Source organism: Vipera berus (genome assembly GCF_964194415.1).
Source record: "Vipera berus genome assembly, chromosome: 5".
NCBI classification, from domain to species: Eukaryota; Metazoa; Chordata; class Lepidosauria; order Squamata; family Viperidae; genus Vipera; species Vipera berus.
In genome coordinates, this window is record NC_138207.1 from 83642692 (window position 1) to 83669257 (window position 26566).

The 26566-nt window shown below is 39.6% G+C and overlaps 1 protein-coding gene across 1 annotated transcript in view; it reads left to right on the forward strand.

Moving 5' to 3' along the window:
• Positions 1-8038, forward strand: part of COL13A1 (collagen type XIII alpha 1 chain) — a gene marked incomplete at its 3' end in the record, with an annotated part of 191256 nt that extends 183218 nt beyond the window's left edge. The window contains exons 37-39 of the mRNA XM_081329311.1: positions 751-828; positions 4399-4437; positions 8009-8038. Of these exons, the coding sequence (XP_081185437.1) occupies positions 751-828; positions 4399-4437; positions 8009-8038 (147 nt within the window). The remainder of the gene's footprint in view (positions 1-750; positions 829-4398; positions 4438-8008) is intronic.
• Between the last annotated feature and the right edge of the window lie 18528 nt (positions 8039-26566).

Here is a 26566-nt window from a genome sequence, read left to right on the forward strand (position 1 = left end):
CTTGCTTCTTTAAACATTAAGGCCAATTTCATCTGCACATCACCGTTTTGAGTGTCTTAGCTACGCTAGGTGAATTGTGCTGCACAACAGCATCACGGCCCAATAGGAAAGTTGTGCACTGCAGTTAGAACTGCAATATGTCAAGTCATCGCTCGATGTTGGTAGTTAACGGGTGAACACAACTCAAATCGCAATCTACAATGCCTTCTTTTTTTCCCCCATGATTGGTTAATAAATGATGTAATGGAAAATAATAATTTGTGGTTGATAATGATGCAAGGCACTCGGTTTATGGTCCCAGCAGAAAACTGATCATGGTAACGAAGAAAAGGCGAACATTCCTAATATGAAACTATTTTATTAATGGCCTTTTTAAACCCCCAGCTTCCATTTAAAGCTTTTGAGGATTAATTTCATAAAATGGACCATTTTGTAGAAATGTTTACAATTAATGCTTTACCTTTATTAAGTAAATTAATAAATGTATAACAAATATAATTAATTAATTAAAATTAATTCTTTATCCAGAAGGAAGGCTATCTTCTAACTTTTTACAATTGAGGAATATTTTCTGATTATTCCAAAAAAACAAAAAAAATGGTTTATCTTTTTTTCACCATGATGTACAAATGTTCTGGGGCTATAAGCTGAGTGTGTTTAGTTCATAACTGTTTACAGAGTTTCTCCACCCAGAAAATGCAGATCATCTACACTGACTAAAGTAATTCTAGTGGTTGATTTCATGAACAGGGACTCCGAGGTTTTAAAGGCGAGAAGGGTGAGCCGGGGTTACCAGGGCTGGACGGGCTGGATGCCCCTTGCCCATTGGTATGGTGTTACCTTCCCTTTCCTGCATGTTCTAGATTGTGTTGGTTCACCTGCTCTTGCAAGTCCCTTTCCTTTCCTTTCTAGCTGCTTTCCAGATCATTGATGCTCAGGGTGCTTCCAGGCAGATGTTTTGCTTCTCCACACACCCCCATAGTCCCTTTTCAAACTGGGATAAAAGCTAGAAGGGGGGAAAGTTATAGGAAAATCAGGCAAAGATTCGAATGGAAGGTGACAGTACCAAAATCTCCACTATGGCTGGAGCACAGTTACAAATACACCGCAAACAATTACAAAACTTTGTAGTACAAAGCCCTTGGGCACTAGAAGCACCCAAGCATAATGCATGACTGCTTTGAAAATGAGCTTAGTTGCTACTACTATTTTTCTTACCCTACAGGAGTTCATCCTGGATTTAAAAAGCTTCATACTTGCTTTACTTCTTCCTTAACTTTACTCTCATAACATTTCTTCTTTATTCACCTAAAACCTTTGCCTGCACCCAAAACACCTGTCTGATCCAGATGTTGGGAAGAGAGTTCTTTGAAAACCCGCTATCCAAAGTCCACAAATTTGATCATTTGCACCATTTGTTCCTGCCCTTATTTATTGGAGGCAGTCCTTTTTCTTTTTCTAGTTAAGGATCTCCCTTTAGAGGTGAGAATATAAAATTATTTTGTAAAAAAAAATATACCTATGCTATCTTTAATTCATATGCTGTAAGTAAGATCTAGGACCACACTCACATAAAATAAACAAAATATAATTAAACATAATAAATGTCATTTGTGTTTAGCTTATCTTGCTTTTAAATAATCTCCAGGTGTTCTGATAGGACTGTTGGCCCTTTCTGTACCAACCTTTTCTAAATTACGTTGGAGCAGTTTGCTTCATTTGGGAATAATATCCCGACAGTACTTTGCAATATTTATTTGGGGGTGAGCACAGGGTTAAATTTGTTTTCATGAAAATAAGAAACCTTGAAGGGACAGAAACACACAATAGAATTTGTTATAGAAAAAAATGCCAAGTTTCTTTTCCTATCTTATTTTGAGTATTGTTTTGTAAAACCATACAGGATTGGGTAATTCCACCTTTCTTTAATTTCAAAGGGGACAAATTTAAACCCCTAATCATCCATGTCAGTTTTTAAAATACACAAATTAATTGAAGACACCACTGCAACACCATTGGATAACTATTGAACAACATATGGAATATGAAATGGATCAGGTTAGCTTGAAATATTACTGAGAATCTGGTAAGAATTTCATCAAGGAACCTGAATTAAAATATCAAATTCTAGTTACAGTATTTAAATACCTAACAATTTATTCATTTTTGCTCATTCTGCATATACTCTAAACAATTAATGTTTGCTTTGGGGGCAATTTGGAAATTATATACTGTATGTACATTTGCATGTATCTCACTGAATATTTTGGCTGTCACAGTGAAACTTCAAAAATGTTCAGAACATCTAATTTCAATAAGAATTAAAATAGTGCAGTCTGATATTCTTAGGACTAATTCCAATTACTTTGTTGCCAAAACTCTCTGTAGGATAATCTTCATTTATTGGTGATATTTTGTGAAAGACATACATATCTGATATCCATCCTTCTTGTAGGTCCAGGAATACATTTTGTAAATAAGAATGATACAGTTTTCTTGTTTGCATTCTTAAATTAATATGCTTTCTGACTCAAGCATGCCAGATACTTAACATTTGCTTTGCATTCTGTGCAAATTTAGGGTTTATGCTTTTTCAACTTGAGATACCTAATCTTTCCTTTTTACTAGTTTGTGTTTCCATTCCCAGCGTTTGCAAAAAAAATATACTTTTGTGACCATATCCTGCTGTTGATCCCTGAGTTGTAACTCCTGTCACACTCTCTCTAACTTTGGGGTTTATGTGCAACGCACTATATAATTCATCCTCATCAATGGGATCATTGTACCAATGGAATCTGTTTCCACTTCTTGTTAACAGAACCTTAGCTCTTGAATTTTACAGCTATAAATATTAGGAGACAGCATTATAGACTTTGATTTAGAAAGCACAAGATTATATAAAGGCCAAAATTGTTACTTAGGCTATTTCCATGCAAGGATTCTGCACCAGCTCTGGACCTCTGTGACCCCAGGATGTCAGCAATGTTTGGGATCGGAGTCAAATTTATTTCAGATTCAAATACAATTTATTTGAAACTGTCATACAGCAGCCTTCCCCCCCCCCCTCCTGAAAATCCTGTAAGTATATGGAGAATGTGGACAGACTAGTTCCCCTAAGTGGAAACTCTTAGTACAACATATATCCTGGCATTTTTTAATGGAGAATGGGAACTTGAGAGTTTTGCAACTCTCCCTCACAAAACCGGTGTTTTATTTGAGAAGGAAGGGAACATAAACAAATAAATTAATACAACACCAAGGTTGTGGTGGGGTCCACATATCCACTACCCTTTCAGGTACCACTGAGCTACATTTTCCTTCTGCATTGAGTTATACAGGTAATCCTCAACTTAAGACTACAGTTGAGCCCAAAATTTATTTTGCTGAGTGAGACAGTTGTTAAGTGAGTTTTGTCCCATTTTATAACTCTTCTTGCCACAGTTGTTAAGTAAATCACTGCAGTTGTTAAGTTAGTAACACGATTGTTAAATGAATCTGGCTTCCTCACTGACTTTGCTTGTCAGAAGGTCACAAAAGGTGATCACATGACCCAGAGACACTGCAACTGCCATAAATATGAGTCAGTTGCCAAGCAACCAAATTTTGATCACGTGATCGTGGGGATGCTGCAGCAGTCTTAAGTGTAAAAAATGGTCATAAATCACTTTTTTCAGGGCTGTTGTAACTTCAAATGGTCACTAAATGAATGGTCGTAAGTCGAGGACAACCTGTACTCCGAAGCCTAACAAAGATCATTTGAAGGGGAAAGGCTTGATTGATCTTACTCAACCAGCAGTAGCTCCATCCTGGAAGTGACCTTCACAATCATCACAGGAGTTAGCAGGAAGCCTTTCTGATTTTGAAGGACCTCTACTTCGTGTACCAGTAGATGATAGTGAAAGTCTTAAAGTCAACTAGATGATGGGGAGATTGGACATATATATTTTGCAATATAGAACTTGGCATCACTTTGGCGTCCAGTGTGTCTGTAGACTCTCTGAGCAAGACGTATTTCATTAGGTTAATTTACTCAGTTATTTTACATGCGGTACAGCAGGGGTCCCCAACCTGTGGGCCAGGGCCCACTACTGGGCCGTGGCCTCTTGGCCACTGGGCCACATGAATGCTGGCCAGTGCGTGTACTCCCCCCACTCATGTTAGTCCTGCCTTGAGTGTCACGCAGGTGCTAGCCCCGCCCCAAGCATTGCGCATGCACTCGCATCGCCCCCATTTGCATCGCGCACACACGGCCCCATGCCTGCCCCTTCCTTTCCCGCCAGGCCGCCAACCTAGAATGGTTGGGGACCTCTGCTGTACAGATTCTACATTTATAAAATGTTGCCTGTTTTAGTCTCTTCCTCTCCTTCTGTACCCTGATTATATAATTCTCTCTTGTAGGGGGAAGATGGGTTGCCAATTCAAGGATGCTGGAATAAGGTAAAAGAATCCTCAAAGTATGGCATGTTATGATACTGGTCTTACTGCATGTTGTGAGTACAGTAACAAATTATAACATATTATTACTATAGAACATGATAGTTGTATAGTAACATATCTTCCCGTTTAATACAATATGTATATGACAGTTACATTAGATATTACATGATGATTCAGGCAAAATGGTACAGAGATCCTCCTGAGATGCTACTAAGCCCTTCAAAGGAAGTTGATTAGCTCTAATGTCTTCTCAGAGGTTGTTTGCCTCTAACTCACAAAAATGGCTGTTTAGTGTTTCTTCTTCAAAACAGAAGTGATTCCTCACAAACGGATTCCAGAGCTTGGGTTTATAATTCGACATCTTTAACTTTTAGAGATTTCTCCATGAATCCAATTATGTATGTTGAAATACTACTCAAATGTACCAAAAATTTACAAGATTATATCATGTGGGTCAATGACCCCTAAATGACCTCCAACCGGATGGGTAATACTAACATAGTTTTATATGTTTTTCTTTTGCAGTGAATATTCTAACCATGGACTGGCCTGTGTGTCTGTGTGTATGTTTGTGCATAGAATATTTATTTTTATACATCGTTCTTTTTCGAAAGTGCCGACAGATATGCATAAAAAGCTGCATATTTTTGTACATAAAATGCTCCAATTCTGCTTTATAGCTGTCTGCCAGTTGCTTGTACAATTATATATATGTTGATAACTGTGCTTCTTGCATTGTGGAATACAGCTGCTATATTTGCATGATATTTGTGCACTCAAAGTAAGTGCTACAGCTTAATAAGCTATTGGATAAGGATGACAGAAAGAACCATTCCATGTACATAGAAAGACAAAAAAAAATAATGAGTGCAAGGACATATTAAAATACTATGTTTATTATTAAAAGGAAATGAAATGAAATAGCATTTGTAAATAAATTCTATATTGGTATTTTAATGTACAAAATGAAAACAATGTAGTAAGAGGTAACAGTGGCAATTCATCTTCTCTTTCACTACACGCAAAGGGTAGAAGCACAACATTGTTCAAAACTGAAAATAACAAAGCAGTTGTATGTATACCCCCTAAAAAGGTAGCTAATGTTTTTAATGAGTGAAGACCAAGTTGATTTTTTCCCCCATCAGATTCTGGTCATTGACCAGAAGCACCATTTTTGATGCAAAATTATGGAGACCTAAATGTCGTTCTGATCATTTAGCAAACAATGGGAATTTCTAGCATTTGTATATAGCTTTTCAAGAAATTCAGAAGCTACACAGAATGAGTCTTCAGAGGCAAAGACTATCAGGAGTGACCCTGGTTCTGTGCTCCCTCCTCCACAAATTCATTAGACCCACTTTTCCAATATCCTTGTGCCACTAGGTCCATTTAATGCTCTGATGAAGGAAATTTTTAAGGGCAACAATGCAGAAAAAATGAAGCTAAAAGAGACCCTTTTTTTCAGAGCTAGAGATTTTTGTAAGAAAATGGAAGGGGATTGATAAAGAGTTTGTGCAGGATACACTGCTGTTCTCCCTGCCTCATAATCTCAGCACCAAGCTAAACAGAATTTGGAAGACTGTAATAATGGGTTATGATTACCATTATTAGGAGCTGTGGTAGCACAATGGTTAAAAAGCAGTATTGCAGGCTGACTCTGCCCACTGCCAGGAGTTCAATCCTGACCGGCTCAAGGTTGACTCAGCTTTTCATCCTTCCGAGATCAGTAAAATGAGAACCCAGATTGTTGGGGGAAATGTGCCAACTCTGTAAACCACTTATAGAGGGCGGTAAAGCACTATGAAGTGGTATATAAGTACTATTGGTATTGCTATTATTTAAAATGCATTCACACAGATTTGAGTGGAGGGAAATTTTGTATTGCATGTGCGCATTTCAATCCCCACAGCTGTAAGTCATGAAAGATCAGGACTGTAGAAGAAACAGAAATAACACAGTATCATTTTCTTTGACTCACATAAAACTTTCTAAAACTACCATTTCTCGGGCCCATTCACTTCTTTTTCTTCTAGGCAGCTAGTAGCTTGAGAAAAGGCTATTAGCAAAAATGTTCCCAGAGGAGTGCTATTAGTCCCATGAACCACAAGTTGGGTGGCAAATAAATTTGACAAACAAGTAAATAAATAAATAAATAATAAATATTACTATGTTTTAGGGCCTCTATGATCATTATAAGAACTTTGATTGCCATATTGTAGCTATGTCTTCTATCTAAATGAATAGTCTGCACCAGTATTGCTTAAACATTTTTAATCTCAGCATCCTTCCCAGCTTTAAAAATTATGGAGGGTCCCAAAAATGCTTTTGGTTGCATGGGTTATATTTAACCAATGTTTATTATATTAAAAATTACAATTGGTGTATTTGCTGCCACTCTCACTTCTTATATTTGTTTGATGGGATTTTAACATGGTATTTTTCAACAAAGGCTGGCAAATAATATTGCTTTTCCAGACCCCTGAGAGGCTCTTGGGGAAGCTCCAGAGCTCCCCGGATGACACTTTCAGAAGCCCTGGTCTATATTCTGTTAGACTGGATGTGGGTAGTAGATGCTGGGTTTTTGTGTTGTTGCTTTTTCTAGTCTTGGGCATGATATATTCCCTCCTTCCAAGTTACTATCACACTTCTTTATACTGAATTTTGATAAACTAACAGAGTTGGTTGTATTGAGGTTTTCTATATTATATTTCTAGAACACAAGCAGCAAATTCTGGCAGCCATCACAAAGTACAACAGTGTGTAGCAAGATTTAAATAAGTCAATATGCATATAGGTAGTCCTTGATATACAACCATTCATTTAGTCATCATTCAGTTACAACAGCATTGAAAAAAGTGATCTAGAACTGGTTTTCACACTTACGACCATTGCAGCAGCCCCACGGTCACATGACCAAACTCGGGGCGCTTGGCAACTCGCATGCATTTATGATGGTTGCAGTGTCCCGTGTTCATGTGATTGTCATCTGTGACCTCCCCCAGCTGACTTCCAACAAGTCAATGGGGGAAGCCAGATTCACTTCATGACGGCGTGATTCACCTATCAGCTGTGGTGATTCACTTAACTACTGTGGTAAAAAGGTCGTAAAATGAGGCACAACTCACTTAACAACTGCCTTGCTTAGCAAGGAAATTTGGGCCTCAATTCTGGTCATAAGTTGAAGACTACCTGTACTGCATCTTACTGCCCACCTCAAATAGATATTTACCACTCATGACGGAGATTCATTTGACACAAGATGCCCGGTACTTATGGTGCCACTTACTGATTTGAGAAATGAACTGTAGGAAAATTTCAAATATGCCAGTGGTAAGTGACAGTTATTTTTTTAAAGTATGGTACAGATGAAAATGGCAACTAGAATTGGGTGCTAGCAGCGTAAGCCAAATGCTAAACTTGCAGCTAGAAAGGGCAATTACGGATCACACTGCAGCATAGATAAGTAATTCTAAGGGAGGTTTTTGCCCAGTATTTATGCAAATTGAAGCAGCACTTTTATTACATTCTACGAGACATTTCTATGTAAAATAATTACATCTGTCCCTTAAAGGGTCAAACTCCTTGGCTGATAGCAAAATAATGAGACAAGTAAGAGAGTGCAGATAACTTGTGGAAGGTCTGCGGTGATGACCGAAGAACCTCTTGCTCACAAGATTTGCTGAAGATGTTGCATTACCGCCAACGAGCACCGAAATGTTCTTGAGTCATGCACATCGGAGTTTTGTTCCTGAACGGCAGGCCTGGTGAGGCTACAGAAGATGGACTCAGTGTGCGGGTTTTTGCTCTCTCCTTTCAGAGTCAGCACAAAGTCGATCAGGAAGAAATTGGCTTCTGTTTCCTACTTTTTCCTTTTCAGTTTGGTCTGTTATCGTGATGGAAGCCTTCGGCGAAGATCTCAGCCACGTTGTCTAACATGGTGTGAAATGTATTAGGACATAGGCAACAGTTCTATGACTGCTGGATTTTTTTTTAAAGGACTTTCCGTTGGTCTAGATGATAAACTTGAATCTAGATTTTGAATAGCCCAGTGAAAATACAACCGGTTCAACCAGTTCATCATTTTCTGCTTGCCAGTTGATGAACATTCATGTACTCTATTCAGATTTGATGATTCCCTCCTCAATACTTTCACAGATTCTCTTCAAAAGCAAATGGATTATTTTCTTCCAGAAAGTTATTTCTTTTCAGTGTAGTAGAAGATCATTTTCATTTTAGCACTGTTTTGATTGTTTTAGTACTTTTTGGACTTGTATTTTTTGTATTAGAAACATATGGCTTGATGTTTGTCCTGATAATATATTATATAGATTTTTTTTTCAACACAACTGTTCCAGTACTAAAACTTAGAGATTACTGCTTTTGTAATCTGGTCTATGGGGAAAACATAGCCAAAAAAGTATAACCCTTCGCCTTTGATTCTATTACTGAAGATTTTTAGTAAATTATTTTTATATAGTTCTGCAGAAACAGAAACCATTTGCAATACAGTTGCAATATTGTACTTATCCCTTGGTTTGTATGCATCAAATTTAAAAGGAATGAGATGAGATATTCTGACTTCTGGAATGTCTTCTATTGTGAAGACATGCACAAACAACCCATTTTGTTTCTCTGATTTTTTTAAAAAAAATTCTGTTAGTTGGATTTATAATACTTAGTGAAATTTCAGTCCAACCATACAATCCAGCATCTTCTTGAACAACAACTTGCTGGCACAGAGTAGTCTTCCAAATTTTTGAAATTGATACATAAATGAACTCTATAGGCCTACTGAAGGATTGGCAAATCTCTGGATTAATAACTTTGAACATTGACGATAAATGAAATAGAAATGCTTATTGGATCTAACATCCTTTCCTTGAATAATAATTAAGACAAAGGCTTTCTTACTTTCTGATATAGTTCCCTCCAAATTCTTAAAATTCTATTTCTGAATATTGGAGGGAATTTATAAGATATTCATTGAGGATCCTAAGGGTAATGGCATTCTCTTAATGAATGGAAACACAGATTCAATCCAATGCATCCTTTTGTGATTCATTTTCAAAGTACAAGATTTTGAACTTGTACTATTCTATTTATAGTGAAGCTGTAGAAGAGTTTTAAAATAGGGGGAATAAATTGTAAAAATTAGTTTACTGTAAAACCTAATTGTTACTCGGTACCACCAAGTTGTCACTTTTGTAGCTTTATCTTAGAGCCAAATCAATAATAAATCAAAATGATCCAAGATTTTTAATGCTATTTTTCATTCATGTGTAGTATCAAATTACATCTAATTCCTAAACATACTGATCACTAAGCAACGCATAGTTATAATTAAATGACATCAAAATCAATAGTTTGAGCATGGATATATTGCACCAGCCATAATTCAGAACTTTTGTCAGGTACTACAGTGAGGACATTTATGCAGTGTTGTAGTCAGTTCTCCATAGAGATCCAAAACAAACTCTTCAGTTGCAGAGAAGCTGCTGTCTCACACAAAGCAAGCAAAACTGATGTTGTATTTACAAAAATGGAATTGATGCAAGATTTAGATTTCTCATTGTGTTTCTGTAGATTTGTTTATTTGCATCTGTGTGCAGGGGAAAAAAATGTGACCAGAACTGCAGGGCAGTGTGCCTTTTTTTTAATTAAGTATATATACGAGTTCACTTGTGTTAAGTTAGCAATGACCTATCTTATTATTCATTATGTAGTATAAGATTTCTCTTTTTCTTAAGCTATACTTTTAGTCATTTCACTTTAAGGCTTTCTCCAATGCATGGATACTGTAACTGTTCCTAATTCTATTGTTTCTATATAATGGTTTTCTTGCCTCCCAAATTACTGTATAATGTTGGTGCTTTTTTTTTTTTGAGAGACTAATGTTCAGTTGACAATTTATTTTCCACAAACTATCCTGGGGACCAAACAGCCATAGATTCCCTAACTAACTAGTTCTAACAATGTAGGTCCAGCCTCCCACAATCTGGTGTGCTCCAGTTGACATACTTCAAGGTCTATCATCCTTAGCCAGCACAGCCAAGGGGAACTGAAATCTAACACCTCTGGAAAACACCAGACTGAAGAAAGCTAATAAAGCTACAAGGATGCATAATAGATGTAATGCAGTGCAGCTGATGCTATATAAATAAGAGGATGCATATTCAAGTGTAGATATAATTGTATATTTTTCAATTACATGTGCATCCCATGGAAGTGATTCCTCTCCCCTCTCTTTTCATTTTAGTTGTTGGCTATCATTGTGTACAACTATGGCTAAACTGAAGGCATAATTTATAGGGTTTTTTTTAAAAAAAAAAGTTTAGGGACCAGGAGAGATAAAGAAATTCAAGCAGAAGGCGGGCTTGGAATCTATTGTTATTGAGAAGAATGAGTGGCTAGTGCTAATTCAAAGCTTCGAAATGGTAGCTGAAATGGAAAACTTCCATGCTGCCTTTTTTGTCTAATCCATCCAAAAGTTGACAATATCTAGACTTTTTAATATGTGTTCATGAGGGATGCTGATGGCCCAGCATTTTCTACCACATTGGTCATATTGCCTGGGAGTTTAGCATGCCTCAATTTAAATTTTAGCAACACTTGGCAAATCCAGATTGTTTACTGCTGTCCAAAGTAAATCATTTGTGCTTCAGAGCAATATGTACCACTGGAAATAGGCAATGGGGGTCTATCAGCATCTCAACATACTGGTTGTTGGCTTCATGAAACATCACCTTCATTTTGGTTGGAAACACAGTAGTGGACTAGATGAACTTTCTTAATATGTCTGATTCGTCTGTTCATTGTGCAGTACTGGAACTGTTTTACAAAAACAATTAGTGAATTTCAATGAAGTTTTAGGGCATTTTGATTGCTTGCATATTGAAGTTAGGCTGCAGTATTTCAAATCTAAATAAGGAAAGTCTAGCTCAACTTCAGACCTTATTACATGGAACTGGACACAGAGTTACACTGTAGTTGCTACATGCGGTAATTTTCTTGTTGTTGGTTATCATGTAATTAAAAAATTAGACATTAATGGAAATTATAAGGAAAAGCCATAAAACCCGTAAATACCTCTTCCATCATGCAAAATTCTCAGTGAGCACATTAAGCAATGCAAGATAGTGCTGAAAAAAATCATGCCCATTTATCTGAAAATATCTTGCTTCAACCTGTTTCTTATTTCTCTGGTGAATGTGCCATTATTTCTTGTGTTACTTTTGCTGCTTAGCCACACATATTTTTCAATAAATCCATATATTTTCACAATATATATCTAACCCCTGCCCACATACACACACAAACACACACACACACACACACACACACACACACACCAACAAATTTCCCAAAGAATAATTTTCTGAATGCAGTTCCAAAAAGAGAAATGAAATCTTGCCTGCTAAATGATTTTGAACAATGAAATTGATGTGAATCTACTGCTTCTTATCTTACCCACTCAAGGACGGTTTTATCTCTCAGGCTACTTCTCTTTATCAGAAAAATGAAATTGAATCTGGAAGTATTTTTCCAACTATTCAAACTTTTCTGCGATTATGAGAAACATTACATTACCTCCCATTACAGCAGTGTGAACTCTTAAACAAACATTAGCAAATTATTTTCCTTTATCAGAACAATAGTTGGCATGCAAAAATACTTGGCCCAATTTCTATAGGTAAAAATCATAAAAAGAGAAATTGACTTGATCCAAATGTTAATTCGTTACCCAATACTCACTTATTAAATATGTCTCCAAACTGAAGCACATGTGTAGGAAATCTATGACATGATTTTCAGGTCTAAATTTCCCAATGTGCATATTTAATGTGAAGAAAATACATAATGTCAGTGATTTATATAACTGAAAATCACTCACAAAAAGTATGCGTGCTAAGGAAAGTATTAATTCACCTTTGTGATTCATATATGAATAAATAAAATGCATACAAATGCCTAGGAGATTTCATGTAAATCTTTTCCTGCAAGTTCATGGTTGTGGAAATGGGCATGGTAAAATGACTCGAAAATAGGAATTTGAGAAAACCCAAAGGCACTGAAAAATCTTTTGAATAGGCTGTATTACATTGGAAGTCTGCATTACCTGAACTAAGGTGTACTGAAGATTGCCCATTCCAGTCAATCTGCCTTGTTTCTTTGCTTTTTCATTCCATGTTCACCATCCCATAAGAAATAAAATCATTCTGACAAGCATAAAATGCAAATATTAATTTGGATTTAATTTTATGGGAAATGCTACAGTGTCCTGGGAATGCAAATCAATACATCATTATTATTTTTACAGATAATAGGTAGCAATGATAAGTTGGGAAAAACATATATATAACCTCTTAATAATCAATGGCTTCTTGAAATAAGTTCAGAATGACAATTTTATATAAGACAGAAACAGTGTTTATTTATGGATAGGTAATTGGACATCAGGTACATAATTTCTGCAGAATAAGACTTCTGGAAGCATTTTTTGTTGATGTTATTTCTGCTTTGTTAACTTACAGGACATATTTTGCCTTTTTATCTAATGATAGTTGATGTACAAATCCTTAGGCAACTTCATCAAAGCTGATTTATAAATGAGTGTTGATGGGGCATTGTTTTTACATTTTGTTGTGAAGATATCAAGTAACCAGAGTTTGAAATCTCTGTGTTTGTACATACTTTTGCTGAACCTTCCATTTTGTTAAATAACTACTTTGTTAAATATGCATAAATATTTCAAGATATTTTAAAATGCTTTTGAAAACTGTTCCTATTCCTATTCTCTTTAAAATAGCTATCAGTACGTATATATTTCATTACGTTATTTCCCATAAATCATTACTGAAGCTAATACAGTGTACTATTATATTATCATGTTTCTTCAGATAGATTATCTTCATATAGTACAAAAGCATCCAGTTTTGTGCATCTTTAAGCAAAATAATTCTGACTGTAGAATTTAATTACTATTACATACACATATGACACTATTTTAAAAACATGGATCCTTTTCAAACAGAAATCCATTGAACTGAGGATGCGTTTTCTCCTTTCTCAAAGTTTTACAAAACTGGAACTGTAGTCAAATCTAACAGATATTCAGTTGACCAGTAATGACTATATTGTATCATGAATTATGGGACAACTATTTGACTCCATTCCAAGAAAATACCAATATTCTCTCTGTATTAATTTTGGAATGAGATAGTTTGGCCTTAGCCGTATGCATTTCTGTACTGTTTATGATGTAAATATTTCCCTTTTTAAAATGATGTTTACTTTTTATTATTTCATCTGCCAGTTTAAATGCAGCCACTATTAAAAAAAAATAAAGTGTGGATTCTCTTCCAAAACACTCCCTCTCAAGTTTTCTTTCATGTATCTTTTTTACCTTATAAAGTAATTGCTTTTTACTGTTCTAGCTTCAGCTGCATTGAAATTTTCCAATGAAACATAATACTTCCCAAGCAATGGGTGGTGTACAGTAGGCTTACGTGGAAATATTATCTATAATTCTACAGAAATGTTTTATGACAGCTTCTCCTAGTGTCTTATATGAACCTCAACCAAACCCAATTCTGCTCTACTTTTGGACATAAGTCCTGTCACTTGTTACACCCAATTTCATTAAGCCCACATTTGTTGAGATTATACCAAACACTTTAGCCCAAGGGCATCCAACCATGGCAATTTAAAGACTTGTGGACTTCAACTCCCAGAATTCCCCAGCCAGCCCTACTGGCTGGGGAATTCTAGGAGCTGAAGTCCACAAATCTTAAAGTTGCCAAGGTTGGGAGGCCACTGCTTTAGCCTTTAAATAAGAGATGGGGTCAGGTTCACTGGCCCAGAGCAGAATTTCCCTTGCATTAACGCATCTAAAATACAGATGCACCGTGGGAGAATCCCAGGCTGCCTTTGGGCTCCCCCTTTCTATCTTTATTAGCCTGCTTGACTTTCCTTCCTTCAGTCCATCTCTCTACGCCAGGGGTCTTCAACCTTGGCAACTTTAAGACTTGTGGACTTCAACTCTCAGAATTCCTCAGCCAGCTTTGTTGAGGACCCCTACTCTACACCCATCGTCCTTATCCAGTCTACCATTTACCGTGGAGAGGATGCAATATCCCCTTGTACACTAGGGGCAGGCTAAAGCGGAAAAGGCAGCGAGACATTGAAGAGTTGGTCCACCCACAAAAACTAAAAAAGGGGCCATCCAGTTTTTAGCAAGTGGCTTTGCCCGCTGGCCCCATTGGTAAGAAAAGCACTCACGTAGTACTAGAACCGAGTGGATTGCGACGAGAGGGTTGTGCAAAACATTGGGGTGATCGTCACGTTTCCATGAGTGCTTCTGGTTTTGGGGTCCTATTTAGGTTTCTGGGCCCTATTGAGAAGAAGAAAAGATCGATTCTGGTCTTCATTTTCTAACTGATAGAAGAATCTAGAGATAAGAATGCCTTCTTAAATGAACAGTGCAAAGAAATAGAAGAAAACAATAGAATAGGGAGGACCAGAGATCTTTTCAAGAAAATTGGAGAGATGAAGGGAACGTTCAATGCAAAAATGGGCATGATAAAGGACCAAAACGGCAGGGACCTAACAGAGGCAGAAGAGATTAAGAAGAGGTGGCAAAATTACACAGAAGAACTATACAAGAATGAGCTTGTTACTATAGTCATCTGTTAAATTAGGTTTCACTTAGCCATCATACTGCAATGTGAAAGCACAGAAAGGAATGGGAAATGTTTGTAAATATTGAAAGCTGATTCTTTGAAGCAATATTTCTAAACCTTGGCAATTTGACGTGTAGATTTCAACTCCCAGAATTTCTCTGAATGCATTTCCCCAGGCAGGGGAATTCTGGGAATTGAAGTCCACATATCATGGAGTTGTCAAGGTTAGGAAACATTGCTTTAAGTAACCTTTCCAAGTATTAATTTTCATTTTTCTTCATAAAAATGCAAAGATGAAACAAAGTTGCATTCCAGCTTCAAATAAGCAGGGATCAAATATGAGCAGATTGGGGTAAAGAGAGCACGTATTAATTATACGCACACTTTTTCATCAGTGCATACCAGGCATGTTTTACTTTTGTTGTAAAATAACACACTACTGTAGTGCAATGTTTCATAATATTCTCCATCATTTACCTACAGTATATATTTACCTATCATATATTTATAAGGACCATTGAAAGGTAAAAATACTATTCTTTTGGGATTGCTATTAATTTCACTTAGACCTGAGTAGAAATCCTAGTGATATTGGCTTTGTAATGCTTGCATTTGAATTAATATAGACATACTTATAATCTGGCATAAGAATTTAAGTCTTGGAATGATAACAATGAGTTCCAGGATTTATGTGTTTCTCTGCAACAGTAGATTACTTTACTCACTTATTCTCTCTTAGCCCAGTCTACCTTGTAGAGTTGTTGGGGGGGGATAAAAAGAATGCATTATTTACGCTATTTTGTACACCTATTACAGAAGATAGGATATAAAACTAATCAAATGAAAAAAAATAGCACCAGCAATCACTGTACGTGGTAAGGACCTATCTTGGAAGAATTTGGTATTTACTACTGGCAAATATAGCAAATAGAATAATTCAGAAATGAACGTAAGCTGTAGAAACCAATCACAGAAAGAATGGTTTTCAGATTTCAGTCTTACAGTCAGTGCACTAATACGATGATATAATTTGTTTTTTATTTGATTTGTATTTCCTAACCCAACATTCTTGCTCTGTTCTTCAAATCAAATTCATGGGGAAAAAGAAGCAGTCATAAAATGCAAATATGGCAAGTGGGAAGTGCTGGAGACAACACCATAGTAAATGTATTTGTGAAGGTGATTCCAGAAGAAATCGAATTAAGAACCACAGAGGCCACATTTCCTTGCCATGCTGTAATGCATTTCTACATTCATTAGAAAACTGCACTGCAGGGTGCAAGGCTCATACAAAAGCCAAGGACTTTTGCCCGCATTTGCATACCTTGTCATATGGGGTGATCTCAACATGACAAGGGCAATACCAATGACATATCAATGTCAACTGATGTTCCCAGTAGAAGTGTCATTAAATTGACACTCATACACATTTATTTTTAAAAATATTGTGAGTTGTGAAGGCAAAAATGTTGAAGTTTACCTCTTGGCCCTTTTATGACTTGTGGACCTCAACTCCCAGAATTCCTCAGCCAACGTGCCTGGCTGAGGAATTCTGGGAGTTGAAGTCCACAAGTCATAAAAGGGCCAAGTTTGAAGACCCCCTGGTCAAAATGATATAACTTTAAAAAAGATGTAGTTCGGTTCATTTATAATTTCAGTAGCTTCTCAACATAAGCCAACCTCGTTGGCTTTCTCTGTTGGCTACAATGAAAGAGGGTGCTGAAATTGTTTCCATTTACCTCTCATTAGAATACACCTATTCTTGAATTCTTTAAGGACTCTTTTGGGTGAATTCTGCTCCTGAATTCGGCACTGTCAGTTCTCTATGATCAAGAACACAATGAAAACACTTCTCCCCAATTTAATTGTTGTAGCTATGAAACTAAGAAACTTTAAATAAAGTTTAAAGTTTTTTTTTTTAAAAAAATCTCAAATTATGAAAAGTGAAGAGTCTTCTGAAATAGCAATCAGCAACAGAGGCACCATAGGGAACCTTTCTTTCTTTTCTTTAGAAATGGTTTTACAATGCCTTACAGTACTATTCTCTCTCGATTCATATTTTTCCTTATGATTTTCTATGAACAGCTTTATAACTCTTATTCATTATTACAATCCATATTCAAATGGCACGTTATTAATATTAATAATTGTGATGAATATAGAGCAGTAACTATACACTATACATTAAAATGTTTTAGTAAAGAAAAATGTATTGAAAATGACTGCATGAATTATGTATATAACATCCAAATATTTAACTGAGTAAACAACTGAATACATAGCCAGTCATTATCTACTAAAAACCTAGACATTAATAAAAAAATAGTTTATTACAACAAATTACCAACTGGGCATTTAAAAGGTTTACAAAATAACCAAGTAGTAACCAAATTAACATGGATGTAGAAATAAAACTGCATCATCCATTTGTAGGAAAATTGTATTACTAGATATTTTACAACCTGGAAAAAAAACCTATGATGAAAATGGCTGGAACTAGCCCACATCCAATATACTCCTTTAGCAGCAAAATTAGAATTAATTTTCTATTAACATTGCACTGGAAATCACCTGAATAAATAACAGCTAATTTGGGGTTCAAATCAGATCAAATCTAGATACCAGAAGCTTTGCAGTATATATACATCAAATGAATCAAAATATTAGCTCATTTTATGAAACCACACGTTATTCATATACAAACCTTCAATTTATCCACATTGTTGATTTCTTTATTTATTAAGTTTGTCTGATAAACTGTAAACAGTAAACTGTTAGTTGTCGTCATCATAATCATCTAATAGTTCTATAATTATTTGGCAACAGTTACCTCCACAGATAGATCACAATTTAGAGATAGTATCAGATAGTTAAGTTAAACTTTTATTGAAAGTAAGCTTTCCATAAAAAAAGGAATGTACATTCAAAAATGTAATAATATATTAAGTGAATTAACTACTGCACATGCTAACTGTATTCATTACCTTGCACTCATTTCAGAAATTTGTAGTTACATTCCTGAATTTAAATTCTCTCAACCCTACTTGCCATTTCTTTCTTGTGGCAGACTAATTCAGATAGCCATTGAATTGCAACTATAACTTAATTATAGAAGTGAGATTTTAACTGGTAAGCATGCTACAATCCCTTAAGAGCAGCAACACAAAAGCAGTTATTGAGACTATGATAAAATGGTAACAGAAATATGAAGCTGAATCTAATGTATTTTCCAATGTGTTATTGTGATTAATCTTTCAAATTAAACAGCTTTGCCAACGATATTGTTATCGATTGCAGATATTAGAATTCAAAGCTGAGTATCTCGATTGCTAATATAAGGGAGGCATGTGCCATGCTTGAATAAAGGGCAATGACCAAAGGGAGATTTATTTTTATTTATTTATTTTTATTTTATTAGACTTATATACCGCCCTTCTCCCATAGGACTCAGGGCGGTTCACAAGGTTTTTTTAAAAACAATACAAGAAGTTACAAAAATTAAAAACAATTAAAATGATTACACTAACCTTGAACTAAAAAACCCCAATTACAATTAAAATACAATTAAAACCCCAGTTAATACTCTCAGTCCAGGCCAGAAAGCTCGAAGAGCCAGGTCTTCAGGTTCCGGCGGAATGAGCGAAGGTCAGGGGCAGTCCTAAGCTCTACAGGCAGCTGGTTCCAGAGGGCAGGCGCACCCACAGAGAAGGCCCTCCCCCTGGGTATTGACCGCCGGCAATCTTTTACCGGCGGTACCCTGAGAAGACCCTCCCTGTGGGAGCGCACAGGACGAAGGGAGCTTGATGCCGGCAGCAGGTGTTCCCTCAGATATCCCGGACCCAAGCCATTAAGGGCTTTATAGGTCATCACCAGCACCTTGAATTGCAACTGTCCACTGTCCTTGAATTCCCAGTGTCTTGTGCTTGTTTGCAGGTCAGCAAAGGTGACATACAGTTAGAGGGGCCTCCAAAATGCTTTACAAAAGGCAACTGTACTTTCTTGGTGTGTTTTTTTCTTGAAAATGTTTCGCTTCTCAGCCAAGAGATTTCTTCAGTTCTTGCTCTTTTCAGAATCGAAGAAGCTTCTTGGATGAGAAAACGTTTTCAAGAGAGAGAAAAAGCCAAGCAAGACCAGTTGCCTTTGAAAAGCACCTTTGGGACAACTATGATCTAGATCAGGGGTAGGCAACCTCGGCTCTTTTATGACTCATGGACTTCAACTCCCTGAATTCCTGAGTCGCTGACTCAGGAATTCTGGGAGTTGAAGTCCATGAGTCATAAAAGAGCCGAGGTTGCCTACCCCTGATCTAGATGATTAAGAATCTCCATAGGAAGAGGCAATACATACCAGCCTTGCCTAAAATTTGTCCAGATTTTTTAAATCAAAATCTATATCAACCCAAATATTCCAAGTTTCATTTCAACCTGGCTTACTATTTTGCCCTTGCTGTGCTATTTCTATTAAAACCACAGGCCACATTACTTTCCAATACTAAATTTACAGGGATAGGCATTTTCATCCCATAACCCCTTTGATAATAACATTCTAAGACCACTTAGATTTGTTTTATTTGAATTATTTATTCTCAGACAGATACAAACCTTGCAAAATTTCGCTATAGTTCATAAAATTTGGCAGGTACATTACTGGTGAGTTAATGTCAGAATATGACTCATTGTTCTATTATTTACCTTACATTATTTTATGTTTGTTATTTTATGCCAATTGGTCAATTACTATAATAAAGAATATCTCTCTTATTTGTCTAATTCATGGTCATTTGATCATTGAATGTTGTTCTCAATTCCTTTGCTATTAACTGCCCAAGTATATCTTAGATACACATGTCAAAATGCAAATTTCTCTTATATTTGTTACTGAAAACCTTGCACCAAACAAATATGCATCAAGTGAGATATTGAACTAGTAGAAAAAGCAGTTTGGGGTATGGCATCAAATTTTGTAACCCAAAATGGCATTAAAATTTGTAACACAAAACGTGTTTATACATTTTAGAGCCTTGTTCTTAAGCACTAAATTACTCAAACTTGACTTCTTTCTTGACTCATATTCTATGAAGAGGGAAAGCATTTCCTATAACTGAATTTCCACGTGATGCTTACTACAGCAGAGGAGCGATATAACACATGACAGCACTACAAATTTTATTAACGTTTTTTGTTATTTATTATTTTATTTTATTTACAGGCTGGCCAACTCCCAAATGACTCAGGTTTACAAGAACCAATATACATCTATAACAGGGGTCGGCAACCCGAAAAAGGAAAAGAGCCACTGGGAACCGGTTCCATCACACATAAAAAAAAGTGGGAGCCGCGTGCGTGCATCCATGCACGCGCATGCGCAAAAAATGTTTCTTGAGCATGCGCGGACGCGCGCGGTTGCCTTTTTTTATGTGTGATGGAACCGGTTCCCGGTTGCGCGATGGCGACGGCCCGTCTGCAAAGCTGCCGAAAGCGGCAGCTTTGCAGACGGGCCGCGGCAGCTTTCGCAACAAGCGGGGCCGCTACCCATTCCGAGAGGTGTGCGCGCACCTCCCCAAACCTGCCGACATTTGGGGAGGTTTGGGGAGGTGCACGCACACCTCCCCAAACCTCCCCAAATGTCGGCAGGTCTCCGTACCTCCGCACGAACGGGCAGCGGCCCCGCTTGTTGCGAAAGCTGCCACGGCCCGTCTGCAAAGCTGCCGCTTTCTCCTGAATGGCTGTGTTCTGTACCAGCCTGCTACCGGCCTTGCAGAAAAGGCAACCCCTTTACAGATGGCAAGAGGCTGGAATACGTCTGCCAAATTTATTACAAAAACAAACAAGACACGAACCAAGATACCAGAGCTTTGAAACACTATCTGAGCGGTTGCTTTCAGCAAACCAGCCCTCCCCACACAAGTCCTTTATAAAGAGTTCAGGGCGTGGCTTCTCTCTCCCTCCTTCCGAGAAGCCCCATTGCCTTCCTCTGTTTACTCCTACTTGACTGCCTCCTGCGTCGGGCATCCTTGAACAGGGCCAGCTGTGGGTCATCTTCATCCACGCTGTCAGGCTCACACAGCTGGGTCTCCACCAGGTGGGAGGGGCCTGGCTGGGGGCTCTGCGGAGCCTCAAAGCCATCATCAGCAAGTTCTTCAACACCCCCCTCCTCCCCCTCATCTAAGTCATCCGACCCAACTGCCGAACCCACAGGCTGACCCTGAATCACAACAGGCTGACTCCATGGCGCTGCCTTGGACCTGGCCCCCGGACACCCGCGCGCCCTGAGTGGCAGCTGCGCCTCGGCCGCTTCCTCACTGGCCTCCCTCCATTCCCAGACTCGCGGTGGGGACGAGTGCAATCCAGCGGCGACACCCCCGGTCGGGCCCCGGTGGCGGAGGAGGCAGTGGCAGCGGTGGAGGTGGCCGCAGCACCGGCAGCCTTCCTAGCAGCGGCGGCGACAGAGACAGAGGCGGCGGAGGAGGAGGCGGCGGCAGCGGCGGCTGCAGAGGCAGCTTCCTGGCGGTCTTCTTCCTCTCGGCTTCCTGCCTCTCCGCCCGCGGTGCAAGCTCGGACGTTACGGGGCTGGCCGGCCCGGACTGGGTCGGGCGAGTCGATCACCTCCTCTTCCTCCTTTCCCTCCTCCTCCTCCTCCTTCTCCCGCTCCCTCTCCTCTCCAGGGTGACCCTCCTGAATGTCTTTCCCGACAGTCCGCTTCACCCCGCTTGGTTTTGCAACTTGAAAAAGGACGCCTTGCTTGGGGGAGGGAAGGAGGCAAAGGCTCCGGCCGGGCAACGCAGAAACGCTTCCTGAGCTGTGCCGGAGACCGCCGAGAAGGCTTGAAAGCTCGCCGGAATCCCATCGCCCTCTCCCGGGGAATCACCCCGAATCCGAGGTGGGGAGAGGGAAAACGCGGGAGCGGGGAAGGCGAGGCGGAGGGGAGGAAGGCAGGAAGGAGGGCAGGCGGGGGGCAGGGCAGGGGAGAGAAGCGGAAAGCAACCAGCCGAGAGAGCAGGCGGTGGCGGCCGTAGGAGCGGCGGCGGCAGCAGCAGCCAAGCGGGAGGAGTCCTGATCCCTTGCTTCTGCTTTTCCCCCCCAGCCCGGGAAGCCTCCTTCTCCCCCACCCTATCCCTCCCCCCGAGCCCGGACCCCCTCCTCTCCTGGCCTTTTCCCCAGCGCGCACCTCCCCAAACGTCGGCAGGTCTCCGGACGGCGGCAGCTTGGGAGAGGTGCGTGCGCACTCTCCAAACCGCCATCCCGTTTGCACAGCTGCCGTGAACACGGCAGGTCTCCGGACATGACGGCGGCGGCTTGGAGAGGTGCGCGCGCACCTCCGCCCTTTGAAAAGGTGCGCGCGCACCTCTCGGAATGGGCGGTGCCACTCTTCGGGCGGCTGGGAGTCACAGGAGACGGCTCAAAGAGCCGCATGCGGCTCCGGAGCCGCGGGTTGCCGACCCTTGATCTATAAGATCTATAAGGGTTCAAAACAAGACCAAAACAAAGCAAAAGGAGGCTCCACAATCACCCTCTCCCCAAAATAGCCAGAATTTTAATAATTTCCTAAATTACAGCAGGATGGGAGCACATCGCTCTTGGGGGAGGGTGTGTCATTCCAGAGGCTTATGTTGCACAGTAACTTGCATGTGTTAAAAAAGTTTATCCTAGAGCTGTGGATCTTTCACCAGCATCCAGTCTTGTTTTTAGTGTTACAAAGATCCTTTCCCTTTTGGATAAGTTGGATGGAGAGCTAACAAAACGGTAAATGAGTAAGAGCAGAAAGGGATTTAACCAGAATATGTTCAAGCAGTTTTTGGCAGGGAGAAATCTTCCATATTTCCAGACCTTTGGCACAAATTGACTGTGGTGAATGCAATTTTTTTTTCATATAAAGCAAGAAAAGCCTGTAGCTTCAGTCTAGCATGCGTTTTAAATCTTCTGCTGAATCACCAGACTTCCAGTATTAATTCCTATCTCTATGGCAGATCAACACTAAGTATATGGGACCAAATACTACTACTTTCCTAAAATGTTGCTAGTAGTGAAGAAGCTACTTTTGTTTTCTGCTTCTTTCTTGTCATGTTGCTTATAAATAAACCATAAATATAGGTTCACAAGAAGCCTCTGTGAACAGGCCAGATTCTATAAGACAAACCATCCTTTTCCAACCAGTTTTTGCTTTTAAAACTATTCAGATTGTTAACTGAAAAGGGTTTAACAAAAACAATCTTCAATTAAGAAAAGCAAAACATGGTTGATTATAATTGTGCAGTCCAATTTATTATTTTGATTGCTAGAAGCCCAGATAACCTATATTTCTATTCTGGTATAGCTAACTGTTAAAACCTAAGACATGATTCTCTTGTGGTTATTCTAAAGTTGTCTTCTCACAATTATTTTTTCTATTTGATGGAATTAATAACATTGTTATATTTTAAACATTTTGACATTTCAAATCTGCTCAACTCTAGGATGACACTGAGCAGCTTACAATAAACATAGAAATCAAATTTCAGATGTAAAAAACTGAAATTGATTTTTTGAGAACTTATTATAAGTTGTTGGTCAATGAACTATCATTTCTCTCCTACTAGTTGTACATTAATACAATTGTGTTTTCAATAGTTTGTAAAACATGGAATAGAATAAAACTGTGTTAACTCTTCAAGAGGATTACAGTCTGCTAAAATATACGCAAAAAGGCTTGTATGCAGACAAGAAAAGTCAACTTCCGAAGCAAAAAGACTTCAATTATCAAAAGCAGGTCTTCATCTGTGCTCCAAAGCACTATGGAACACCTAAGATTTGCCTAGTTCTAATAAGAATGTCCAATAAGGAATTGTTGTAACAGAGATTAAAGTGCATGTCTGTAGCTATCTGTTGTGTACTGGGTTCGTTGTGCAGGAATGAAGACGAGGCAAGTGAGTTCAGCAAAGATCATGGTTTATTGCTTGCAGGATCTGAACTAGAGAACAGGGCTGCAGATGCAACCTATTGCCGCCCTAGGGGCAGCCAATAGCAGCGCTGGAGACTGGTTGTCTGAGGAGCTGGGAGCCGTTAGCTAGCTCCCTGCTCTAGCAGCCTACCAGCCGTTACCACGTGGTGTTAACAAGCAAGCCCAATACATTACACCCCTCCCCCGTTAGAAGAACACTATAGCAACAATAGAAGGTAATTACAGCAATACACTTTACAAAGACTTAACACGTGTGAATAGGTTCCACTTAGCAGCACAATAAAGTACTTACAACATTATAGCTCCATTGACCATTACAATCTTGTAGGTCAGCATTAATACAAGGGTACATACATTATAGTTTTATTATTACAGAACAAAATCTTTCAGATAAGCAGGAAGTTTGCGTGGCCTTGTGGAACGCCTGGGGGACCCAGGCACGTCCTGGCCTACCAGCTTGCCCGCCGGGCTGGGTAGACCAGTGTCTCTTAGTTCAAGTGATTCAGAGTGGCTCGGTGCTCTCTGGCTGGCCTTTCCAGGTTGGCCCACCCCAGAGTCAGTTTGTTCAGCAGAGTTAGCACAGCGGCTGTAGCCATCAGGTTGGCTTTCTCTGTCAGGGGACCCATGTTGCACGTCTGGGCTCCCTTCCTCTACGGCCAACTCCTCGTTGCTTGGGCTGTGTGAGCCTTCAGATTCTATGCATGGGCCGGCTTGGCTGCCGGTTTGTGGACCTCGGTAAGGACTTGTGACAAAGTCCTCGCTTTGTGGCCGTTCTGGGAAACGCTTTCTAAGCTGATTGATGTGGCACCGGACAACTCACCCGCCCTCCAGCCCCACTTCGTAAGAGGGGGCCTGACATTTTAATTTTTCCAGGTACCCACAAATTCCCAGGCCCATAGTTCCTGGCCCACACCCCATTGCCCACTTGCAGCCCCCTCGGGGGTTTGGGGTGCAAAGCTTCTGCTGCCACCCTATCTGGATGCAACCTGTCCAGTTTCACGATCAGTCGCCTCCCCCAGCAGAGCTCTGCTGGGCTTTTCCCTGTAGCCATGCGGGGCGTGGAATGCTGGCAAAGTAAAAAAATCTGCCAATCTGTGATGCCAGTCACTATACGCTTCAGTGACTCTTTTGTGGTCCTGACCATGCGTTCGGCTTGACCATTAGAAGAAGGGTGAAACGGGGCTGACGTTGCGTGCCTGATGAAGTTAGCTCTCAGGAATGCCTGAAATTCTGCCGCTGTAAATTGGGCTCAATTGTCGGATACTATGACATCTGGCAGCCCATGTGTGGCAAAGTTTCCTAAGCACCTGGATGGTCCTAACAATAGTCATATTAGCAACTGGAATTACTTCAAGCCATTTATAGTGGCTGTCAACCATTATAAGGAAGAGCTCTCCCTGAAAGGGCAGAGCGAAGTCTATATGAATTCTAGACCAGGGAGTGTGAGTCTCCTCCCACCTGTAAACTGGAGCGTGCGGCATTTCAGGCCTTGATTGCTGGCATGTGTAACATCCATGCACCTGGGCTTCAATGGCCTTGTCTAAACCTGGCCACCATAAGTAGCTTCTAGTTAAAGCTTTCATATGGACAATACCCGGATGACCTTCATGCAGTGATTCTAAGACCCTGTCTCTTAGTGAGGTGGGGACTATGACCCTGTTCCCCCATAGGATACAACCCTTGTGAGCTGATAGCTTGTGTCTTCTAGTAAAATAACTCTGAAATTCAGGGCCTGGGGTCTTATCTGGCCACCCTGTGTGCACCCAAGAAAGCACTCTACTTAGTGTCTTATCAGCTGTTGTTTCTGCAGCTATGTCCCCAGCGTGGAAGGGAAACTCTGGCAAGTCTTGAATGGACAATATGCGGGCTGCTGGGGCTGGATCTGGTTCAATTTGTGGCAGTGGAAGCCTACTCAGGCCGTCTGCATGGCCCATTTCTTTGCCGGGTTTGTGAATCAGCTTAAAAGTGTATGCTGATAAAAAAATAGACCATCTCAGCATTCTAGGGGATAATATATGGGGTCTGTTTGTCTGTGGTGAATAACCCCAGTAGCAGTTTGTGGTCTGTGAAGACCGTGATGTCCCTGCCATATAAGTAGTCATGGAATTTTTTAACTCCAGCTACCATGGCCAATGCCTCTTTGTCAATTTGAGCATAGTTACACTCTGCAGAAGACAGTGTCCTTGAATAAAATGCAATGGGAACCTGTGTTCCATCTTTCTCTAAGTGACTCAAGACTGCACCCACCCCGTATGGGGATGCATCACATGCTAAACAGACTGGTTTAGACTCCCTGAAATGAGTGATAGTGGAACTGACCGACAGAAGTGCCTTCAGGTCCTGAAAACTTTTTTCGCGAATGTTGGTCCACTTCCAAGAAGCTTTTTTATCTAAGAGCCTGTGAAGTGGCTCTGCCACTGCGGCCTTGTTAGGAAGGAACATGTGGTAGAAGTTAAGGAGGGCCAAGAATGCTTACAGCTCTCCTTTTGTTTTAGGGCTATGTGCCATATGAA